Source organism: Balearica regulorum, chromosome 1 (genome assembly GCF_011004875.1).
Source record: "Balearica regulorum gibbericeps isolate bBalReg1 chromosome 1, bBalReg1.pri, whole genome shotgun sequence".
NCBI lineage: Eukaryota > Metazoa > Chordata > Aves > Gruiformes > Gruidae > Balearica > Balearica regulorum.
The window spans coordinates 60,419,959-60,444,844 of NC_046184.1; the positions used below are offsets into that span (position 1 = coordinate 60,419,959).

The 24,886-nt window shown below is 41.6% G+C and overlaps 2 protein-coding genes across 4 annotated transcripts in view; both read right to left on the reverse strand.

Annotated features, from left to right (window-relative positions):
* The window catches only part of RIC8B (RIC8 guanine nucleotide exchange factor B), a 37,712-nt gene extending 25,105 nt beyond the window's left edge, over positions 1–12,607 (reverse strand). Inside the window, exons 1-2 of one of the 3 annotated variants that reach the window (XM_075754117.1) lie at positions 12,438–12,607; positions 8,975–9,022 (exon numbers count right to left, since the gene is read on the reverse strand). In XM_075754117.1, the coding sequence (XP_075610232.1) occupies positions 8,975–9,022; positions 12,438–12,524 (135 nt within the window). In that variant the 5' untranslated portion in view covers positions 12,525–12,607. Of the gene's footprint in view, positions 1–7,289; positions 7,349–8,974; positions 9,023–12,437 lie in introns of those variants that run through there. The other 2 variants (XM_075754123.1, XM_075754129.1) reach the window with 2 other exon arrangements.
* A 4,714-nt stretch (positions 12,608–17,321) lies between these two features.
* RFX4 (regulatory factor X4) overlaps positions 17,322–24,886 on the reverse strand; it is a 96,898-nt gene continuing 89,333 nt past the window's right edge. Inside the window, exon 18 of the mRNA XM_075742884.1 lies at positions 17,322–18,367. Coding sequence (XP_075598999.1) covers positions 18,095–18,367 — 273 coding nt within the window. The 3' untranslated portion in view covers positions 17,322–18,094. The remainder of the gene's footprint in view (positions 18,368–24,886) is intronic.

A 24,886-nucleotide genomic window follows, 5' to 3' on the forward strand; every position in this document is an offset into this window, starting at 1 on the left:
CAACAAGCCAAGTTACCAGCCTTAACCAAAACAGGATACTGAATGAATGCTTCAAAGACACACTGGGCCAGACAGACTGCCTTAGTAAGTAAATACAACATAAAAACATATCTGATTTTTCATGAACAGTGCTGAAATTTCCTTCTAGGTCTCTGAATACCGAGGATTATCTCATAAATCATCTGATCCAATCAATAACCACTGAAATTAAGGGGAGTTTCTGCTCATTTTTGTTAGCAGCAGAGCCTATGCACATTTTACATCTGGTGTTCTGGTGTGTAAACTCAGTCAGACAAAACCTGAACACTCATTTGACTAAAGAGAGACCAATCTTCCCTAAATCAGACTGATTTTTTTTTTCCCCTATAAGTTGAACCCACCTTCTGCTATGGAAGTGTCACTGCACAGAGATACCAAAGGGCACCAAACTCCCACAGACTTGCCATGGGAGGTGGAAGCCGAACCCTCCCTCCAGACTTTTGAAGACTATGCAATTTAATGAAAGATTATAAAACCCATCACCTCATGGCTTCAAATTTTAGTGAAATGCAGCAACACAAGGTTCTTACCTCTGATTGCCTGCCCTAAAGATAGATCCTAAATAGAACACAAGCATTTTTTTTTTGAGAATTGGCAACCTGCTTCCAACTTAAAAAAAAAAAAAAACATTGGTGTGCTTGTAAGGTCTTTCATTTCCTACATGTTCCTGAAGCCTTGGCCATATAAAAAATTTCACAATATAAGCAAGGCTATACTTTATTTTTTAAAAGCATTAATTATACAGTCTTCCGCATACTATATTAACAACTAAGCCACCATACACTTAAGAACAAGTAACTAAGCTTCCTGGGCATTACAGGAATATACAATGTTTTAAGATGCAAGACTCACAGAAGTGAAAACCATGTAAGAACTTCTGCAAGAGTTCTCTGGAGTTAGACCCTGGTGAGCCATCAAGAATGATTTTAAAGGAATTGGTATTCAATTGAGATACTGCCTGCCACTTGCAATACTGCTGAAATCCGTGACAGTGAAACACTGCTGGCCAATCTCAAGTGCCAATAGGAGCTTGGGAAAAAAACCTGAGCATCTGATTATAGTTGAAGAGCTATCCATGGAAAGTTCTGAAGCAAGGAAGCAAAACTCATCTGATTACAAAATTGCCTTGGAGACAACTAAAACCAAATGCCATACAACATGCTTTTTGCTTTCTTCTTGCCAGTGCGAGGGAAGGGATGCACAGAGAGAAAAGGAGAGGATGCGATGACAAAAGCATTTTCTTTAGGTGGTGCTTTTTCTACCTCCCTGTAGGCTGTTAGCATGCCATAAGATAAAGGGTACAGATGTCTGGTGTGGGTTGGGGTTTTTTGTGTGTGTGGTTTTTGTTTGGTTTTGGGTTGTTTTTTTTTTTTTGGGTGGGGGTGTTGGTTTTGTTTTGGGTTTTTTTTTTTGGGGGGGGGGGGGGGGGTGGGGTGGTGGTGGAGAGCACTGTGCATGCTTATTAGCAGGTGCTTATATTTTCCAGGCTCAATCTCAGCTGGGGATAAACAGATGCTTGTGAAAAAAAGGATACTTCATGATCTTGCTCCTTGGTCCTAGGGTGCCTGCATTTCAGATCCTTTTCCACCTTCTGTCTTTGAAGGAGATGTTTAGGAAGCACATTTGATTTATATCTACTTTTTTCAATTCAGAGACCACTAAATTTTGGCTATATTACGTCAGCTGAATTTACTGTAGCTTCTCAACATCAGAGTAATAAATATCTTGGTGAGAAAAGGAGACAATTTCCCTTTGCTTCTTCCTCTTCAGCAAATCATTCTCTTTACTTACACAGGCCTTAGGATTAGAGCAGGAACAAGAGAATATAGTCTCCATTCTGCAGGTATTCAAATCCAAGTAAACAACACTGCTTTACTGAATACAACATTACATTTAGATACAGATTATTCAGTGCTAGAGAATCTGCAATTCAAAGGTGAACAACGAAAGTTCCACTAAATATTACAGAAAGAGTGCATACTTTATCTCTCATTTTCTGCACTGTTATTTTTGAATTATGCCATAGATGCTGTAAGGCCTGGGAGAAGTATGCTTCTCAGCATTCGAGTTTAAACTAAAGCAAGAAAAAAACAAAACAAAACTCAAAACCTAACAACCAACCACTGTTGCCAAATTGACTTGGAAATACATGTTGCTTCCATTTTCCACCTTCCTCAGTAACAGAGCTTATTAGTAACAAAGTGCCAAGTAAGTCCATCAAGAATAGAAATTCCACAACAGCAGAGCACAGGCAGCGTGCTTGATTTTCTATCACCTTCACTCATTTCTCAAGATCAATGTTCTTAAAACTACTTTGTGTATTTCATGGCATAAATACATCCATCTTGATAGAACAGCAAGTGATAGTAGCACATGGGGAGCACCGTAAGTATGTCAGACTTATGAAACTCCTACTACACTTGTTAGGCTTAACAAATAAAACATCAACCTTTTTAAAGAACCGGCCACAAAATCAAATGAGTCCTCCTCATCCTTCTTTAATAACTGGGAAAGAAAAGTCAGATCCAACAGAGAGTGCATGTTTACTCTTTTAGCATGGGTGAAACAGAAGCCACAATGTCTTTGGCCTCGCCAAGTATTATGCGCCACAGCACATCATTTTTTAGGAGAAAGGGAACATCATAAGTGGTACCAGGTCATGCTTTCCTTCTCCTGTACTGGCTTAAGTCCCTCTAGTTCACTTTGTCTTCTGACCCATGCTTTTCCATCATTTTCATATCTCAATTTTAATTAAATTCTCTCTAGAGGTTCAAGAGAAGTACGTTCTTAATTTAATTCAACCTAGTTCTGCAGATTTCATTAACCATTCTCACCACTGAACAGCAACTGTAGTGCCAGACACGAAGTTTTAAGGAACTGTATTTCCTCAACAGGTCATATAGGTCTGCTATTGCTTACCCCATCTGTATTGCTATCTATTCCTCAAACTGACCTTCTACTTTGCTATAATCATGAAGATTTACAGCAGACTCTACCCAATTTCAGGTAAATGAAAGGAATGTTAGTAGTAATCACAATAAACCGGACCTTAATTTTTACAACTCCAAGCTTCTGTGGCTCTCCAAGTTATACAGAACTTTCTCCTAAATAGCCCCTCTACATGTCATATAAGGCAAAATTAAACATTTTACATGTTTCTTATATTTTCACTAGACTATACAAAACAGCATTGTAGAAAACCAAAGAGATACTATGTTTCTGGCAAGTCAGAGATAAGATATTCCGTGAGCAAGGAGGCGTAACTTGGGACTGCTGAATAAGAATGTTGGCTGATTGCTTCTGCTAACAGAAGCAGCATTAAAAGAATAAAATAAGTGCTTTGTTCTGCTATTAATTTTCAGAGTTAAGCATACAAGGTGGTAAGCCAAAGAATATTTTAAATATTAGTTCAATCTTTTGGCTTTTGTTTTCTCTGGAAGTCAACATTTATATAACATTTATAATCAACTGTGCTGAATAATGGGAAAATTAGATAACCTCCTCTGAAAAGGCCATGTCCAATTTTTGCCTAGTCTTTGTGGACAGATGTGGGCAGAATGAGGAAAGTGTACATCTGTATTCCTTGAGCATTCGGTCTGCTTAATTTCAAAAATTCACTGTTCAGCCTGTATCGACAGCAGGAGGATGGCCAGTTTGGCAGGAGCCCGCCAGCTCTGACACGGCAGAGGTCTGCGTCGCAGGTTTGAACATGCGAGACTTTAGGCTAGACGGCACTCCACAGGTAAGGTGAGGAGCATGCAGAGTCATCTGTGTTGTCAGAACCCGTGGAATAAACACCTGGTTCAGAGTCACAGAAAGGTGAAATTCTGCATAGCTGCACTCTCAGCACCCCTCCTTGCCCTCCCCACTGAAGAGGGAGGGAGAACCCTTTATAACCTCTGCAACCCAGTGGTGAAAGAAGGGTTTTAAAAGGAAAGATGGGTTTCACTGGCTTGACATAAACCTTAAGAGATGTAAAAACTGAAAAGTGCTGGATGGGAGTGGGCAAGACCAGAGGGAATTGGAACACATGCTTGGTATTAATGAAGGATACTTAGCAACTTTTCTTATCTTACAGACTGGTACTCCCTTAAGGGGTTTCAGTAAAGTCAGTATTAATTGTTGTTGTTACTGTTCTAAGATACCACACAGTGTGCCCACAGGAGTGCTTGAGCTTAATATTTTTATAGGACACTCACTAACAGACTCTAAGATCTTGCAGCGAAGTTACTGGAAGGAGAAAAGTTCTGTGCCTTTGCAGCTGCAGAAACCTTCAGACCTCCCAGAAGTGTCACAGTGTCAACAGCACCATCTAATAACGAGCTTCTTCTGAGATTTAGAGCGTGACAGCGTCTTGCTCCATTGACATACTTTACTGCTTCCATCCTTCCAAAGTTCAAATATGGTACAGTCCACAGCCTTAAGGAATCTCCCCACATCGTGAATTTAATTAGGAGAGAAAGTCCCACAATACATTTGATATGATTTACCACCATCTATTTCAACACCTTTAAAACATTCAGCAACGTGGGGGAAAAGACCGTTTTGGTGGTTTTCTTTCCACTAAAGGAAGCCTTGAATTTTAGATCCAGTATGTTCAAACTGAACCTGAACAATAGATAAAGAAAACCAGTCTCAAAATTTAAAGATTTATATTACAGGACTGACCCAACACAGTAAGACAGAGACAGAGTAGAAACCAGATGGTGTAAGTACTACAAGAGGTGAAGCAGACAAAACATAAGGAGCTGAAGAGGAAATATGTCAAATCAAGATGACCCTACCATTTCAGGCTTATGAGTAATATTCTTGCATTTGGCTGCTGCTCCCTTTTTTTCCCCCCATTCCTCCCCTGAACTCAGCATCTTCAGACAATTTAAAAAGTCAGTCTTGCTTGCTATCTTGGACAGACTTATCTTCTCTGTTCTATCACCTAGGTAAACAGCGCTGTAGCTCCTTCCAGCTGTGCAATGTCATGGCTAACTAGGGAATCAGTACTGACAGACGTTTCCAGGCCACAAACAGACCTGTGATTTTCTTGCCATTTTAAGTCTGTAAACAGCACAAATGTGTTGTTACTTCAGAAGCAGGATTTGGTCCTGTCAAGGTATAAATAATGAAGAATAAAGCTATTAAATGATGAGAAAGTGGTTCTAAAAAAAACCCTTCCTTTTTGCACTAAGATACGTGATGCTTGAGCTGAAGTGCCTGCTGTGCGACATCAAGAGGGAGACACTATGCCTGACACCTCTCTCCAAGGTGACTGCCCAGTCAAGCTACCACATATTCATTTTATGGAGTTGATTCCAGCATGGACCTAAAGAACCAACTGTCTGTGTCAACCATGCCATGCTGCTGTGAAGTGTTGCATGTTTGAAGACTCAAACTTTTCCAGCAAAATACTGTCAAGAACTTCTTGGCTGATTGAGACAAATATTTCAGATTTCTAAGAGCTGGTTAAGCTCCTCTGAAGCAACCACACTGCCTTAACTTCAGCTGCTATTCCAGAACACATCTACCTCTGGCTGGCAATTTCTATACTGCTTACATGCTGAAAACAAGCTTTCAGAAATTCGTATTTTTTTATTAGTATAGGATGAGACAAGAAGGAATGGCACCAACTTGATCTGCCTGGTATCTGAGTAGATCTTGCAGTACAACACAGGTTGCCAACTGATTTATATCTATAGCACCCATCATATGGGCCAATGCAGACACATACATCCTTAAAGAAAACAACCAGGACAAGCAACAGCTCACATTACAATCTTGTGGGCTTTATCATCCTGTGATGTATTTAAGTCCCGTGGCTATGTCCAGATGGACAAGCTTGATAGCATTACCTCTCTTCCCGCCTTCCAGAGGACATAGCCTACTTTCCTCCTGGAGTTCAGTGTTACAAACTCACTGCTGATTTAGTTGGTTTACAGCCTAAAGCATCATGATTTGATCGCCATATTATGACAAAACAACTGTTGCTGTCCAGTTTACCCAGATTCTATAGTCAAGCCATAGTTTTGCCCTTACTGTCTTTTATATTTTACAACATGTCACTGTTGTATATGGGTTGTTCTCTCCCTGACAGTATCCAACCTAGAAAAGCACAAAGCTCACTTACACCTACCTTACAATACAATTACACTATAGACACAACCTTGCTGTAATTCTAAGGTCATGGCTGAAGCTGTATGGTGAGGCAGAGAAAAAACCTGCATTGCTATTGTTGATCTTTTACTTCCACTCTTGCATGGACATGAACGACTGAGAACTAGGTCTGTGAGGCTTGCTGGAGTAAATAACTAAAAGAAAAGTTACTCTTATGCATGAACAAACCCAATATGCAGCAAGAGACTGGTAAGAAGCATGCATTGCATTCATCCGGTTATATTGCAAGTTTCCAATAGCACCAGAAACCAAAGACAAAATCCTAAGTCCCTCTGCATTTGTCTCCATGGCTGAACTTCAGGTCTACTACATAACTTCACTAGAGATTGTGACCCTTTGTCTGAACTCTCTTTCACTGCAATCATTCTAAGCTAATGGCAGCAGAACTGCACATACTGTCAAGTGTATTTGGTATTACTACACCAAAAAAATGGAATTTGTTTCTGTATTAGCATGAGGCTACATCATGAAGTCTTTTAGCAAACCCCATTAATTTTGGTGACAATTTCAGTAGTTTGCTCTTAGCAGTAGCATGGTATCATTTTACCTTTCAATTTAAAGCACTTTTATTTTTACCTTAACTGAAGAATAAAAGGAGAATGCTGAACGTTTTACAGACACTAAGGATACCAAGTAATTCTATAGATTAAAAGGACACACATAGTCCTGTCACCACATTACTGAACATCAACTTTGAGTAAAGCCATAGATAAAGCCAAATATTTAATAATTGTACGTAAGACTTTCGAAGCTTTACAACTGCAGAATTTTTCAGTGGCATCTGTTCAGAGATGTATTTTTCTTCTCTACTTCCCAGAGAACCATGAGGGCAGATTCAGGAACAAAAAAAAAAAACCCAACACCAACACAAAACCAAAAAACCCCAAACCCCCAAAAACCCCAACACAACAAAACCCACAGCTTTTGATTATCAAGTATGCGCACACAAAAGCTGCCTTTATAAAAGTGACTCTGATCACATATGATTAATGTCTTTTCCAGTAAGGAAGTAACACAATGAAAATGCAATTTAAAAGAGACATTTAAGGTTTTTTTAATAGAATAGAATTGTTAACTCTGCTTACTGTCTTAAACACTCCTTGATGAGCTTCATTCAGCTTTAAGTTAACTTCACAGGAAGAACAACAATTTGCTCAGAAAATGTGTCAAGAACTTAACCAATTAAGTAGTAATTCTATCAAGGATTTTCAGAATACTTCTTAGCAAGACAGAAGCCACAACCAACTACAGCAACAGGCTTAAAACATTGAATAAAATATTATTCAACTGTATGTACATCTCTAAAACATTCAGCTTACAAAACTATCACACATACTTAAGTGTTTGTCATAACGGCTATTGCTCAACTACAGCTTTAAACACTGATTCAGACTTCCATATCCTATAATAAATTAAAGGTATTTCCCATAAAAATTCTGCTATAACTCTGCATTTAACACATATCTAAATCCCAATGAAGAAAGCTACATATATCAGCAGGGTGGGGGGTAGTGGTAGTGGAAATCGCATGAAGTCTGTAGCAGCTGTCATCACAAGACTGTGAAACAAACCTATTCTACAGGAAGATTGGGGAAGGCTTCTAGGCTACATTCATGGTCTTATTTTATTTTGATTTATGAGAGACAGCAGCAGTATTTACCGTAAGTTTTATTTAACCTTCACTACTACTTTTGTGCTGAACTGCATACTTGCACATAAAAGTTAAGTCAAGCTAAGAGGTCTTCAAGTCGTCTGTGCACGAAACAATTCTCACTTGAGACTACCATACACACAACTGGATGGTTTTGTAAATGCAAATGACAGAGGGACTTATCCCACCCATTTCTACCAGAAAAAGATTTAAGACCTGAAAATATTTAGATTTTGCACAAAATCATGGAATGAACTGATGTGTGTCAAATATGAGACAAACTATCCTTGCAAGAATGTTGCAATTGTGATTTCAAGCTTTAAGTTTATTTCAGAAATAGAGAAAACATGCAGCCTCATTCACTACTGAAAATGTTCTGAATAAATATGCAAATCAGCCCAAAAACTAGTTAGAGAAAAGAAAGGAAGGGTCTTGTCATTACATATTATGCCATAAAAATAACAGAAGAAAAAAAAAAAAAATCAAGGGCAGCCCAAGCTTTATATGTGAGGCTGTAGATGGATCTCAAGGGACCTATTAAGCCCTGACACACCTGTACAGCTCCATGCTACAACACACAGACATTTCCCGTCTTTGGAACCTGACGTGCACAGTACACATTCTGCTGATTACAGCTACCTTTGGATTAACAGGCTTCTGGAGCTTTGTCTCCTTTACAGCTCCATAGCTTTCTTCTGTACTTATCCCTTCATCTTAATCTCTAATATTGTCTAAGTATCTAACATAGACAAGAAATTGCTACCTGCTGAGAGGTAAAAAAAAAAAAATGTATTGCAAAATGTTTATCTCAGATCCAGAAGAAAAAGAGCATCTTTATTTCCCCACTCCAAATCTGTACCCAACAGAATTCTTTATAGGCTTTTCTGTTACTACTTTTATTCAAGACAGGGCTTTTTGTCAGGCAGATATTTTTCCTTTTTCAGAAAAAAAGGGGAATGGGTAATTGTCATGTCTCTTGCACTAAATAAACAAAACTGAAAACAGAAATTTACAGTCACTGACCTCATCCTTTCACAATGGCAGCTAAGTTAAGAGACTGCTTTTCCTTTGCTAGGCTTTGAACCAGAGCAGGTATGCAGCTACATGGCCTTTACTTACCTTTCTTTTGTCTTCATCTGCTGGATCAAATCTGAAAATGGTCCGATTCTGTAAAAAAAAAAAAAAAAAAAAAAAAAAGAAAGAAAAGAGAGAGAGGAGTTTGTATTTGTTACATGAACATCAGCTGCCAAGTATGTAATACCTAGGAAGCTGTTACAAAACTTTAGGAGTCTGGTTAAAACCATCCTTGAATAATGAGGCCAAAACCATGTCAATTCATGTCCTTCCCCGTTCTACCCAACAGCAGTGGGCCACTTCAGTAAGTGGCTCCAACTAATGATTTCACAATTACCTCACTATTGGTGCAGAGCAAGCCTTGACCTGTGGGCTGTGTTTCCGACATGAGTTAACAACCTCACACATGGCACTTTACAAGGCGAATAACATAGCTATAGTCTTGCGTTTTACAGATACGTTATTACTCAGTCTCTTCCCCGAGCAGTTCTTGTTTACAAGCTTTTGACTGCACTTTAAAGCATACCTAACTGGAACAACCATAGTATAACCTTGCCCAGAAAACAATAGTACAAATCACATAAGCCTTACTACTAAAACTACCAGTTTCCCTATTGTGGCAATTTCCAAAACACGTTACCACGGTATTTGTTTCTCTGGCACAGTCAAACACAAGATAGACATGGTCTAACAAGGAGTACTTATTTCCTGCTAAACACTTCAAATAGTAATTGAGTCTAGTTCTATGTTAGTATTCTGAAGTATGTTACTAGTGAAATACTACTCATGTGACAAAGTTTATTCTGCCAAAGAAAACAGCAGTAATACCAGAGTTATTTTAATGATGTTTTAAAACTTCCGAGCTAAATTATTAAGTATGATGAACAGCTTCTAAAAAAAAAAAACAAACTTCAATTTCTATTATTCCTAATACACAACTTGCTACATCATGCAAGTGATGGAAAAACAAAAGTGACCCTCCACAGCACATTAACGGGCCTCTTACCTTTCATTGCACAAGCTCACAGATACACAGACAGGCCTTGGACACCTACCCTACCACCATGGGTTACCAATATCAGTCAGATCCTTGAGGATAGTAGGAAAATAATTCCCCTCCTTTCTCTTACAGGGCTCCCAGTAACACTACTGAACCACAGGAGTTCAGCAAAATGCTAGCCAAAAGCAGATGAGCAATTAACCAAGAGAAGGCAATCTTTGCATTTGCACATGAACACCTTTGGAAATTTACAAAGGAAATGTAGTGACAGTAAGTAGTTCGAGCACTGGAAGAACAGAGATTTGGAATAATCATTGCAAATGGGACAGCATAGAGGAGCAAGTACAGACCTATTAATTTCTCTCCTTATAGTTATTCTATAGCCACCTGCACTGTAGAACTACACTTAATCCATCCTTTCTTTTCAATTAAAGCATATTTAATTTGCTATTTGGGAAAAAATTAAGGAAACCTAAAGCCCAGAAGAGGCATGGGTAAAGATCTGGAACCCGGAGTACTGTGCCTACTCTTTGCTGGCCCACAGGCAGCATGTCCTATATCTCTCTGTGCAACATAGATATATTAAGGCAAACTTCTTAACAAGAAAAACAGTAAGAGAAATGTCATATTGAGACAGTATTAAAAGATTCCCATTCCACTTCAAAAGTATTTAGCTACACACGTAAATCCAAGACTTCATTCAAAGACTTGAAATGCCAGAACAGAAAACACACCAGCTCTCACTCTGTCCTTGAGAATTCAACTTAAGCCTAAATAATTCATCTGGGGAAGCTGCCAAGGCGGCATAAAATCCAGTAGAGCAAAATTAAGAAGTGATGTTTGTGTGTGCTTTTTGACTGAACACATTTAACAAAGAGTCATTTTCAAGGGTAAAGACAGGAGATAAAAGGTTCCCTCAATCAGAATCCTTCCTCTGTACCTTAGAGGTCAGTGAGTTAAAACAGTTTGATGTGTCTTATGAACTCTAGGCCTACCAATGCTTCAGAGAAAGTGCCCTGCAACTGCATCAATCTCTACATCTCAATTTCACGTGCAGCCTACATGAACATCGTTGCTCGACCTTCTTCCAGAAGCTCAAATTTGAGTGAAGATATCAGTTACTGCCATTGTTAGACTTAAAACATATTGCACGTAAGACTGCAAACTTCAAACCATCCCTTGGAGGCTGAAGAATAACCGTACACCAATCCACATTGTTTTGGCTTTTCCACTAATCACAGAGCTAGGAATCTCTGACTAAAAACCTGCATGTTTCTTCCTGTAACAGATTCCTAAATTTCATCTGATAGTTCAACACAACTGCATTTAAATTAAAGCCAAACTTTGAGTAGTACCAGCTTTAGGGACTTGTGTGCCGTTCACAGAATTGTCTATGCAAAGGACAGACACTTGATGGGTCAAGATGTGATCTTTAGAAACTGACTATACTGCTCTACTAAATTCTAGGTGTCAAAATGTCCCTACCAGAGGAAGGGGGCTGGGAGAAATCCACTTAACATCTAGCATCATTCCAATTTCTACTTCCCAATATTACCAGAAATCCCTTCACTTCTTGACTTAGCCCACACATATCACACTGTAATGGCAGTAGACACTAGGTACTCTTTAATATCTGTCAGCATTAAAACCCCAACCTGTTGTAACCCTGCTTTTAGCTGTCAACCCTTTTCCCTTTGCTTGGCCAGAAACACAGAGCAGTCAAGTGAGGGCTGGCAGTCCATTTTACACACACACACACCCCCCCGCCACCACCACTGCAGAGCTACTCCTCTGCACGCTGACAGGGGAGGGGAGCTGTGCGAAGGGCCCTCTTCCACACGCCAAAGGGCCGCCGGCTAAGGGCAGCACCTGGGGCAGGGGCACGATGTTGCTACCCGAGAGACTTCAGAGTTACTCTATCCAGCCTCTTCCCAGAGGCACAGGCAGGTCAGGAGACTTCTGAGGTAAACTTACGGTGTGGAATAGCTCTTTTTACAGCTTGATCACCAATAACCCGCTACGCTATACGTCGGGCAGGTGAAGCAGAGGCAAGGCAGAAGACGCGGGGGGCCGAGCCTGGCAACCGGCTCGATCTACCCGCGATACCGCCGGCTTTGTGCTCCCCCGACCGCCTGCTTTCCTCTAGGCGCTGCCCTCGCTCACCACCCGAAACCCCGCGGTGCCCTGCGCAGCCTGCGGGCGGAGAGCACACGGGGAAGCGGGGGGACGCGGGCAGGCTGTGCCGCGCAGGCCGCCCCGGCGCCGCTAGCTGAGGGAACGGCAGCAGAAGCGGTGACGGCGGGGGACCCGCCGCAGAGCCGAGCCCGCGGGGCAGCGGCCAGAGCTTCGGCAGGCCGGGGGAGCGGGGGCGGAACTCCCGCGGCCCGGTGCCGGCGGGGCTACCGAGGGCGGGGCGGCGACACCGCCGGGGGGGAGCGGGGGCGGAGGGGCCGGCTCGCACCGCGGGGGGGAGGGGGAAGACGCCCGCCCTCCCCAACGGTCCGTTACCTCCTCGTTGTACCGTGCCAGGACCCGCTCCACGACCTCGGCGCCACCGCGCCCCTCCACGGCCTCCAGCACCGCGCCCAGCTCCATGCCCGCCCGCCGCCGCCTTTGCCCCGCTCCGCCGGCAGCAGCCGCCACCCCGCCGCGCCCCGACCTCCTGCCCCGCGCCCCCCTGACGTGACGTGACGCAACGGTTCCCTTGGAAACCGCCCGGACTGGCAGCCAGCACTCGCACGCTATTGGCTGGTGGGGAGGGCCGCGTGCACCCCCGAGCCCTCCCATTGGCTGCCCTCCCGCCCAGTCCCGCCGGCAAGATAATGTGGCGAGAGGACTACGCCTCCCAGCATGCCATGCGACGCGGGACTGCGGTGCGCGGCGGGATCTGCGGGCTTTGGTGCCAGGGGGGACGATGGGTGCTGTAGTCCGCTCCGGGCAGTCCCGACCGACGCCGGGCGACGAGGGCGGTGGAGCGGGACGAGGAGTGAGGGTTCGAGTGTCAAGCGGCCACCGCCGGCCGGGAGAGACCCTCGGGTTGGTCAGTGGCACAAAGCACACCCCGACATATACCCTCCTCGTTAGGCTTTGCCGTAACGCCTGGCGGCAAAACAAACGCCTTTTTTTCTCAAATCCAAGCCACCGGAGCGGTGAGCACACGAAAATTGACCATTTCCATTTGGAGACAAACCCCTTTCTCTGAGGGACAGCACGGCCACCTCCCCCAGACTGCCTGATGTCCACTCACAGAGGGGTTGATACATTTTTTGGAGAGTGTTGATGCGGGTGTGAGCCGAGGAGAGATGCCAGCGCCATGCCGCTGCCATGTTTTGTCTGGGCGGTGGCGTGACGGGACGGTGGGCGAGAGCCAGCGGTGACAGAGCAAAGCTGAGCTGAAGTGCTCTGCAAGACCAGAGGTTTAAACAACATTGAGAAGATAAGTAGGATTCCCATACTCAGGGTGCCCTACAATCAAAATTCATTGTCCAGATAGCAGAAAATTATATATCGAAGTTAACAAAAAAACCCACGGTAATAAAACTTCAGAGGGAGCTGTGGTCAGTCTCTCCTTGGGCTGTTTACCCCTTCAGCAGCAACTCAGGAGGCACTCCGTGGTCACGAAGAGAAACTTTTCATCTCACAAACGATCAGCTCCGTGCTGGAAAATACGACAAGGGCAGGGAGGTTTCATCTGCAGATGGATGGTGGCTCCAGCGAGTGCTGAAGGTGCTAAGGTGTGTCAGCCTATGCCTGCGTGTGTTTAAGATGCAGACCCAAATTAGGATCTGGATTTTCTGGTTAGGGGTTTCTTGCCACAATGGGTTGAACTGAGATACAAAACCAGAACAACACAAAATGAGCCTGAAGTGCATAACCATTTCTTCTGAGTCAGGTCCATGTGTACACTAATGCAGCTTTTGAGAGAAATCCAGTAAAAATGATCCTTTGTTTGATTTACAATTCTATCATAAAGGATAAGCCTGCTTAGATTTACCTCACAGCACAGCAAAACACTCATTTTACTCATACATTGCCAATGACTTTTATTTTTTAATTAAAAAACCCTAAAAAATAAAGACTAGAAAACTGTTACTGCCCTTTAAAGGCACATTGTTCCTCATCATCAGTGCATTTTAGTTTCCACTTTAGGTAGCATATGAAGGATTAGGATTTCAATGAAAGAGGGGGACAGAATAAATTGCATCCTCTACCAAAGAACTGCCAGACCTTTTCAGATTGGGTGCATACCATGAGCCCTTCCCATGTTAGTCAGCTTTATCTAAACCTTCCAAAGCAATGTCTGCCCCTGAATTTCATGGGTTTCAGGGTCAGTCACAACAGAATTGTGGGGCTGGGGAGGTCAGAGGCCATTTTTGTCAAAGGGTAGTGACCTTAGCAGCAAGAGGTAGCCTGACAAAAACAGGATTCATGCTAGTGAATGGAGTTCTCACTGCTCTTCCCCCGCTGAGTCTTTTTTCTACCTGGTAATGAAAAATCTTGAAGAATTGTAATGGATTTTTATATGCATACATACGTATATGTTTGTGTGTATACATCTATTAAAAATATTATATATGTTATGCTATAACATATAACATTACAATATTTTATATATTACATCTATCTTTTGTTATATGTTTTAGCCCATGATAAAGATCACACTTTTAATAAAATGTGTTTGTTGTGAGAAGACAGAGAAAAAGAAAAAGAAAAAGAGAAAAAGGAAAAGAAAAGAGAGATTGAATATTTTGGCATGTGATATAAAAGCTTCTTCAGAAAGATTTGTGCAGTCACATATTTACTTTATATACACATAAATACGTGGCTAGGCACAAAATAGCAGTTTCAGTTACCATGGTCAAGGGAAGGGCTTAATTAACAGTCTGCAGGCTCTGACTCAGGAGGTTTGGCAATTTGTACTGGGATGATTTAAGAGACTCCTGCCCCTAACTAGCCACTCTGCCCAGAGGTTATCATCCTCTCATGAGCTGCTGCACTTCACAGCCTGGTGTATACCCCTGTGACCTGAAAGCTGCAGCGGTTTATATTAATATGGTGGGTTCTGACCTGTAGTGGTCAAGGAGGGGGCCTGCTTTCCCTTACAGCGCTTCTGATGCAGATGGTGGTGGTGACCTCTGTAGAGCTGTGTTCAGTAATCTATATATTGCTCCCCATGAATGTCCAGTTTAAATTTCAAAGCCCTCATCAGGAAGCAGTTCAAAGGTGTTTGGAAGTGCATGTTCAGACTCCTGTGGCATCAACACAAGTTTTGAAATTAATTAAAAGAAAAAAAGAAAGACTGTGGAAGTTCTTTTGCAAAAGACTTTCAAAGCCCTATCTGACTGGCGATGTTCTGTGGCTCTTTTTTATGAGCAGCTTTGTGGTGCTGCTGTTGGTCAAAAATCCCTCTCCCAGCACTTCGGACATGGTGTTGCCATTCTCCACTCAGAAAGTCATTATTTCTGGGGCTGACACCATATCCAATATCCATCCTCCTTCCTGAACAGTCTCTCTGGGCTCTTCATGTCAGGGTAACTGAGTTGTCCCCGAACATGTTGAAGGATGTGGCACATTTGTAGACTAAAATATTCTTGCTTTCTCTTCTCTTTTGGTCAATGGGGATTAGACTTCATTTGGTTTAACAAGTTCTAAAAAATGTAGGACGTGCTTCTGGCTTCCCTTGAGTGGTGCTAGGGTTCACCTCCTTCCTGATCCTTCCAAAGACCCAGCTTTGAGTTACTGATCCATTCTGCCCACAAGCGTCTCACCTATACATCTGGTCCTTGGAGGGACCATGGCAGGTCATGGTCAGCAGTCCATCAGGTAACTGGAGATTGATCAGTGTCCCAGTGTCCCAGAATTCATGAGCAGGGTCACAGCAGGCTCTTGGCAGATACGATGCAATGCAGAGATTTGGAATCCGTTGGAGAAGAGAAAGCGGATTTTTCTATTCTAGTGACACTGTCTTTCTCATACTAATTTCTCACAGTCTTGATGAGGCAGATATTTCTATGCTTGTTAATAATTAATAGGCCAGAATCAATGTTTTAATTTAAACATCTTCAATAACAAAATGCAAAGTAGGACTTTGGTCTCAAACACATCAAAACTCCATCTGCTAAAGACTGGCCACTCAAAAAACTTCCTCACATTACTTACTTTCTTCATGTGTAGACAATTTTGCCTGAAGATAACTTGAATAAGAATGAAATAGATGAGTTGTTAGCCTAAGCCTGATCTCCCCTGTCCTTAATAAAAGTGAAGAGCAAATGTATATTGGGTAATAACACCAGCTGACAGGGGTAAAATTTTAGAAGGTCTGTGACACTAACCTAGGAATCGAGATTTTTCATCAGATATGTAAAGGGTCCCGCTGTGTTTCTGAAAAACCTCACCAGGACCTTGGCTGAATATTTAAGTAAGTGCCTGAATACTTGCCAAACCTGGCCTGGAACATCCTCCCTCCCTCAGTTCTTGCAGATTTCCAGCTCATTCCTGTAGTTATTTCAGACCCCAAACTCTCACCAGTTTACCCACTAGTTAAATACACAAGGTCTGAGAATTTTGCCACTTTATTTAGTTACCTAAGGAAAAATGACTTTTCTGTTTCTGGTTTTCCAGACCTGCCTCAGTGAGTACACTGGCTTGGGTGAGCAACAGCAGCAGGACTTAAACCAAACAGTACAGAGTCATGCGTACAGTCACAGCCTTGAGCTTGGAGCCCTTTCAGCTGAAAGCACAGGTGTAGGACTACGCATTTGCTGTGAGTTATGTATGTTCTCAAGTCCTTCATTGGATAAAAACATACGTGGTCACATTTAGGGTTTTTTGAAGGTTTGCAGCTGATGATAGAAGTTTCTGCATTTAAGTAAATTTAAATGGTATCTATTTAATTTCAAGAACTTTATTTAATCCCTCATATGCCTTGCACAACTGTACAAATAACACTTTTGTCCATTTTAGGCATAAATGTGGTTAGCATCACACTGGGTGCTATCAAAGATTTTATTTACAAAACAATTACTAAAATGCCTGATGTCATATTTCCATTTATTTATTTCTTACCCATAGGGTAATAGGTCCACCATAATTGCTTGGTGCATTTTATAATACAGAAGAAAAAGCTATGTTAATAAAATCTAACAAAACCTCACAAATAGCTACAAATCTGACAGAAAATGTCTAAGAAAAATTCTCCCCAAAATACAATACATTTTTCCACACATACACAGTACAGAATAAGTTCAAAGGCACAGCTTTGAATTTTGCTTTTGTAGAAGTATATAGAATTATCACCACGTGAAGGAATTGAGAGAACAGTTTCATACCTGTCAATAGGTAATTAAATGAATAATCATGTTTGCAGTGTCATTTTCTTTACATAATTGCTTCATATCATCATATTTAACATATGTGGCTCTGAATCCAAAATCTTCCCAGTCCCCAAGTCCCTTCTTAACCTTGTCATTACTGACCAGAGAAGTTAGATTTTTCCAGATTGTGCAAACTTAACACAAATACATATATAATAAGAACAATAGTCAACTTAAGGCAGTGTATAATTCAATGCTACATTTCTTTTCTTCTCTTTTGTAAAGATCAAACTCGCTGGATCAACAGAAAGGTGCATCAATATACAAAGTTAGGTGTAAAGTGAAACCTACCAACACCACGTCTTTTAAGGAGCCAGACAGAGGAATTGATATCAAGTGATGACTTGGCAGAATGTTTTTTTAAGGAATGCATTAAGAGCTTAAAAGAAGAACAGATGACAGAGTTTTGCTGAGGGTGAATTTCCTGTCTTTAATTCAAATTATAAATAGTTCCAGTACTTTTTTTGTAAGACTCATTAACATTTATCAATAAGAGAGGGAGAAAAAAATGGCTCACTCAAACTGACGTCACACAGGGTTGGCCCACATGCCAGAATCAAAAAAGGTACAGATCGGCCCAAAAAGTGGTTTAGAATAGCACAAAAATCTTTTTCGGCTATGGGAACATTCAGTTATACTGGTCTGCAATCTGCCCACATTATGAACTATGTTTACCTGCCCAAGATATTTTCCATCTTCACCTCCCTTGAAGAACGTCCATGAAAAGTCTCACATAACATGAAGTTTTTAGAACTCTTTTAAGTATATGGGCTCAGCTGATACCAGTCATTTTCATTTAGCCCAACCTGTGGTGGCTTCGCCATTGATGTAGGCAAAGCCGGGAAAGTGTTGCATGTGCTCATATTCAGAATTTCTGCGTGTAGTCAAGGGAGTGTACATGTCACTAGAATTTCCATATCTTGTGGAGTGCATGGATGGGCTCGTGTAGCAGGAGTTCGCGGCCGGGACCTCCGGCCAGCGAGGAGTCACTGGTGTGGGATGCAGCCTTGGAGTACTGCTCATCAAACAGGGCTCCATTCTTGATGTTGGGCTGTTGAAAGGGTACTACAGTAAAAACAGAGAAAAACAAATTAAAGAATTATCTACTGCATACTTAATTTTAAAATAAGGGCTGGTGGTATCACAATTCTGCTTTTAACAAAACGAAAATCATATGAATCGGCAGCCTTCCAACAACTAGGTAACATACTGAAGGTGGAATACCAGATAACCAGTGCCTGCAGTCAAACCAAAGTGCCAGTCTTGCAAAAGTCTTGCAAAGCAGTCACTGCCTTTAAATATTGAATTAGTTTATCAAAGACCTAGGTACTGGCAGGTATATCTGGGAGCAGAAAAATAAATTGAATTCTTCTAATCTTTTTCTCACAGCTTTTATGTGGAAACTTGCTATGCAGTGAAAAACAGAGTATAAAATATCCCAACTCCTGCTTACTCAACTGAGTTTTGAGGGAGGGGAGTAAAAGGATCTTTATTGCTGGAAAGGTGCCTTCCCTTTTAAATGTTCACAAGCCATCCTGCCAGTTTCTGCAGAAATATTGTATGGTCTGGTCTCAGAACGAGCAGCTAATTGGAGAACTTCTGAAAAGAGGTAGGCAGAAGATGAATCTCTCTATTCCCCAGCTGTTCACAGTGACAGTTGGAAACTAGAAATCAAAGAAGTTTGACAAATGCCTCCCACTAAGGGGAAGATGCACTGAGGATAGGATAGGCAGGAAAACAGAGAATGGCTTTTGCCCTGTGTAGCCACAAGCCGCCCAGCAACAGAAAGTAAACTGTGCTTAGGAGCGCTTGCTTAACATCTGTTTATCTTATTGCCTGTCTTAGAGGAGCAGATCGTCTGTGTGCTGTACGTGAGAAATGGCTCTCCCTGTTTTGTCCTCCTACTATCCAGCTGCATCACAGAGATGGTTTGGATCCCTGTTCCCCTTGACCAGCCATGTATCTTCAGAGCTTTTACATTTTACATGCAAATGCATCCATACACACAGGGCTGTACCTTTTCTACAAAAAGTGTCGTAATTTTAAATTTCCTGATCTTGGATTGTTTGACACTGTGGTGTTTCCTTAACTAGAAAACTGTCACCAAAGTAGGACTATCACTTCTTCTGATGCTTACAAAGCTTGCAAGCTGCATGCCAAAACTTTTTATGACTGAGGACTGTAAAACACCTTCCTCGTATTTTGGAGGGTCATGGAGAGAAGAGCTGCGGTAGTTGTTCCTAGGAACAACATCACAACAGCAGTGATTCCCAAAGGGTTTCATTACATTACTCCACTGCCGGATGGGGGCTGGGGTTAATCAGTTGCGTAAGTGGGTCCCCAAGGCAATTACAGCAATGTCTCTATGAGGAGTTTCTGCTGACTCCCTCCAGACCACAGCCAGGAAGGCAGCCCTGCCTTGGCAAACATATTCAAACAGTTCACAAGCCTCAGGCAGCTCAAAAGCCACACGCTGGCCACTCCTAATTAGAGAGGAGAAAGAGAAGACTATTTTTGACCAAAGTACTGTAGTTAGTGATTTAGCATATTCTACCATGTCCTGGGGAGACAGGCCAGTTAGCAGATGAGAGAGAGATTAAAGCTGTACAATGCATTATTTAGCATATATTTCTCAATGCTACAGAGACTGTGGATTTGCCTGTGCAATCACCTGCTGAAACAGGCTGGTAAATGGCAGACCATACTGGAGCATCAAGACTTCAAGTGGTACTGCTAATACAGCTATAAGAATAAGCTGTCTTGACAACAGTGGCAACAAGTCTGTACAAGATCATCTAAATTTCCATCTTCACCCCAGCAAGAGGCTTTTCAGTAGAAAAATTCAGCAGAGATTAGGCACTGACTGCAGAAAGCCTTATATTCCTTTGCAGAAGAATCAAATTTGCATAATTGCTGGCCTTCCAGAAGCTTTTGCTGAAGATAAGAGCTGCCTGTGCCCAGCAACAATGAAACTCAAACTTTGAAGTTTTATATGAGGTGATTTGAATTTAGGATCATGGTTGTCTCCTTTAACTCATTAATTAACTCATTAATTAACTCCCTCAAAAGACAAACAACTTGCAAGTATTCTAAGTAAACAGAAGAGGTTCCAGAAAAAGTTGAAACAATTTTTATATTTTTAATGTTTGGGAGACTAGCTAGTAGATTTAGGATGCAGCTTTCCTGTATTTTCCAGCAATACATTGAAGTAATTTTCATGCTAGTGCCTGCTGACTGCCTTCACCTCAACATCTTGGTGAACAAAGCTTCTGCCATAATGAATACAGACGAAAAGTTGTCATGTGATTCACTACAGCTTCAGAGTTGAAATCATCTCCCCTATCTTTAGTTGTCAAAAAGTCAGGCATCTCATAAAAGTGAGTCATCTGTGCTCTGTCTACAGCCAGCAGAAGAATTTATCAAACCTTGAGATAAATATTTAAGACAGAAGATGAGCAGTCCTGAGTAGATGGCTCTTTTCTTCCTCCTCCTACATGATATGTTCCATTAGATTGGATCAAGTTAAATAATAGTCCCTTTTCCATAGTTGTCAAATCCATAAGTTGTTTTTCCTGGCTGATCTCAAATGTGCCACTAATGACTGTGTACAAAATGCTTTGAGAGGGTAGGAGTTGGGAGCAGGATGGATCACTGGGAAAAAACCACTCCACACAAATAATACATTTTAAACTTTCTGTTTTCTGCATGTCACCTATGGAGCTGCAAGATGAGGGCCAAGCTAGAAACATTCTTGTCTTCAGTAGTGTTTTACTTGATATCAGTTATCATGGTCTTTGCCTTTATTACCCATTGATCTATACTTGAAGTCACTGTAGACTCTTCTATTAAAGAATATACTTACAACACGATTAATCTAGATTTTTGCCATAATACACCAATGATTATCTCTTGTCTTCTTCCCAATGTGATATTTGATCTGCTCTGTGTTAACCATAACAGGGTCCCTTGCCATCCTGACTCAGTGCAATTTTCCTTTGAGGTTGTGACTTTTACAACAGGGGAATTACTTGCTTTCATACCCCTTACAAATGCCAAGAGAAAGCCCTGGGATCAGCCAGGATAATTTGCTACTTGATAAGTTGTAGACTGCAAAACTTTCATCTATAACCAAGAGGAACAAAATGAACTCTGGGAATATTGTGGTGGGTCTCCTGGTTGTACGTGGCATTACGTGGGGAAGCGACATAATGTCTTTTAGGTAGTTTTGACGTAAACCTGTGCTGTTGGGGGAATAAAACCTTGGCTCCCAGAATAAGCTTCAGGATGCACTGAAAAGGAAAGATAATCCTCCTCCTATCTGCAGTCAAGAGGTCATGCTAAGGCTTACTAAGAAGGCAGGGGTAATGGCTGTGCATGAGGGGACAGGATACAGTGGGCTGCTTTTCCTTTTCATCAAGTGCACCCGATGCAGCTGTGTTTATGAATGTGTCATGAATGTAAAAAGAATAATTGCTTGCAAATAACATGGACCCTAAATATCTAGTATTTTACAATAAATTCTGTTATGACTGAATGCAAGATGGAAAGTTTTGTAATGGTAGGTCAGCTAATCGCAAATGAGTCAGTGACTTCTTTTTCCCTACAGTGAAGAGACTATTGAAAGACAATATTTTTAAAGTACTCGTTGGCCCCTGCCTGACTATTAACTCACCCAATGAAGCATCTATTCAGCCTTGTTGGAGTGTCCAAAGCATAGCCATCTGGGCGGATGCCTGCCCATGCTGCCTGAATCACCTTTCACACTCTACATCCGGTTTAATGAAGAGTGCTTAAGCATGCTGAACTCAAAACACTGGGGCCTAGTGATCTTTGCCAGATATAAAAGCGACGTTTGTTGGAGGGCTCTTGACAGGAAATTACCATTTTCTGGGTTAACTCACACTTGCTGCTACTGCTGCCGTTAGACCTAGACAAGAAGCCCTTTAAGTCTGGGAGACTTTGAGCAGATTATTGTTAAGGCCTTGCCCAAAAATGTAAAATTAATTCAATTTCTTTTAGTATTATTTTAGAAAATACAACGTTAAATATGTCCTCCCATTAAGTGAAGACTGAGTTCCTGCAGTGTGAGGATGGAGAATAATCTCTTTATTCTTATCCTGAACTCACTGACTGATTATGCATGGAGGTGAAAGGTGTCTCTGTCCAAACAGCAAAATATTTTCCTTATGAATGTATGTGGCTCTGACTTTACATTGCATCAGCTCACACTTTTGCAGAATGCTGTAAGTTAATACTGTACGTTAGCCACTACTTTAGGACTTGTAAATAACTCATATTAGAAGTTCTAGCAATTGAGAAGAACTAGCTATAAATTAACTTCATAAAAATATGCTTAAAATCTCAAAAAAATAGCATAGTCAAAACTATTGATTGATTGCATCTTTATGACATTTAATTTGATCCTTTTCTCCACAAATTTAAGGTTACCAAATATTAGTCTGTCAGATAGGCTGGGTGAAAATTTCAAGTCAATCCAAGTGATTTTGGTACTTTTCGGAGTGGTATTTGGAGCCTTATGACAATGCCATTTGTAATGATTTAAAAGGAAGTTAAGACATTTGTTTCTTGTTGCATTCAATACATAATTACTTCAATTACATTCTAACAATCTCAAGTCTGTTATGAAGCCATACAGTTAGGAACAATGATTTTTGTTGCATGGGTGGGATTTGGATAGCAATTTTTTCTTTTCTGCCATTACTAGCAGTTTGATGACAGAGTGGTTATTGGGAAGGGTATATTATTCTTAGTGCACTGATATTGTCATGACCTTATACTGTGTATGTGCTGGAGGGACAAGAACTTTTCCCCTTTTTTTTTGTTGTGAAGTAGATGGGCCAGAACAACGTGAACGGACACTAAAGCATGGGCTCTTCTGGGAGAGGATTTCTTTGGCTCCTCCACTGTAACAAAAACCAGTTACTTCCAGTACTGCCCCCATGTAAATCCTGCTGTAGAGGCACGTGAAGGGAAGTGAAGATGTGGTTGGGTAGAATTGTGGCATGCAGCATTGCACAGAGAAACCAAGTGGTGCTGCAACTCATAGGGCTTTTCTGGGAAGTTATGCGAGACCACTGCAGTCCTCAGAGCAGTTTAGGAGAGTCAGATGCTCCTTAAAGCTCCTTTAACTATGGCCCCAATACTGTGCTCTGTGCCTCTGAGAAGTGCAAACCCAATCTACCACATAACAGCCGATTGTACTACTGCAGCATTTTCCAGACTGGTTTGTTCTGTCCAGACCGTGGAAGTAAACTATGCTCTTCATAAACCAAATCTGTCAACAACAAAACACCAGTGCAAGCACTGGCTGATACAAATGTGCTCCTCCCAGTCTCAGAAGCTGATTAGTGCCTCTTGAGGGCAGAGCACCAGTTCAGGCAGGTGACCCTGGCTGTGCTCCTGAGTGCAACAGGAGATAGCTTGAAACCAGAAAAAAAAAGCCTGTCTTTAAGGTGGGAACTGCATCTCAAGGTACAAAAAGGGAAACACTGCTATGCCATGTCTATGGCTCTCTGTTAAGTACCTCCACCTAAGATACATCATTTGGAGGTGGATCCTCCATTTTGGAAGTGCAAAGGAAGAAAAGGTAAAACAAGGCTATGCGCAGCATGGGGTCTAGAAGTGCTTCCCAGATCTGGGAGCTTCTTGACTGAGTCCCTCCTACCTACTCTGAGATCAGGTTTGCACAGAAAGGCTGGAGGGCAGCTGCAGCTCCAGTAGGTTCCTTGATCAGCACAATTGAGAGAACAGGATGTTCGCATGCTCCCCAGGCTACACCCACCCTGCAGTGCACTTGCAGTCTTTAGATAACTCCTGTTTATAGAGCATCCGTCATAAGAGAAATTAAACAGATGGTAATGCTAAGTCTGGAAAATGAGATGTCAGGTGGTGGCATTGTGAAGGGGTTACCTTTGAAAGGGGTGTCTCTCTGCTAAACTCAACATAGGTTGATAAGAATGCTTAGAGGCTTTTAGACAGAGTTGTTGCCTATTTTCTACCCTGGCATGTGGTACATAAAACTGCAGAGAACTGATGAAACTTAATGTCAGTGTAGATGTGTTTAGGTACACACAGTCCCCTTCTATATGATGATGGAGTAGCATCATAGGATTCTATGCAGTTCTGCACTATGACTTAGAGAATTAGGTAGTAACAAATCAATCTGTAGATAATTTTTCTTTATTTGTGTGCCAGGCTCCTGGCCAGTAAGCCAAGTCAAGAAATGAGCAATCAGGCCTGGAGTTACAAGGAAGGAACTGTTCTGAGAACTATTCACAGATGCTAATGAAAGAAAAAAAAAATCGGATTAAGACCAAGGTTTGAACAGACTGTCCCTGTCAACAAAAAGACTTTTAGCCATCAGTGGGAATTAGCCTATGCTGCCAGAAGGAACCAGTTTTAGGCTTATGCTGGGTGATTAGCTGCAGATATTACTTCAGCAGAACATTTACTCCCCTATAAAGTTTTTTACAAGCCATCTCCTCCATTTTTTTTTTCTTCTCGTCCATCTGAGAGCCACTGATCTTTATGAAACTCTGAACTACTTACAAAATTTGTGTTTAG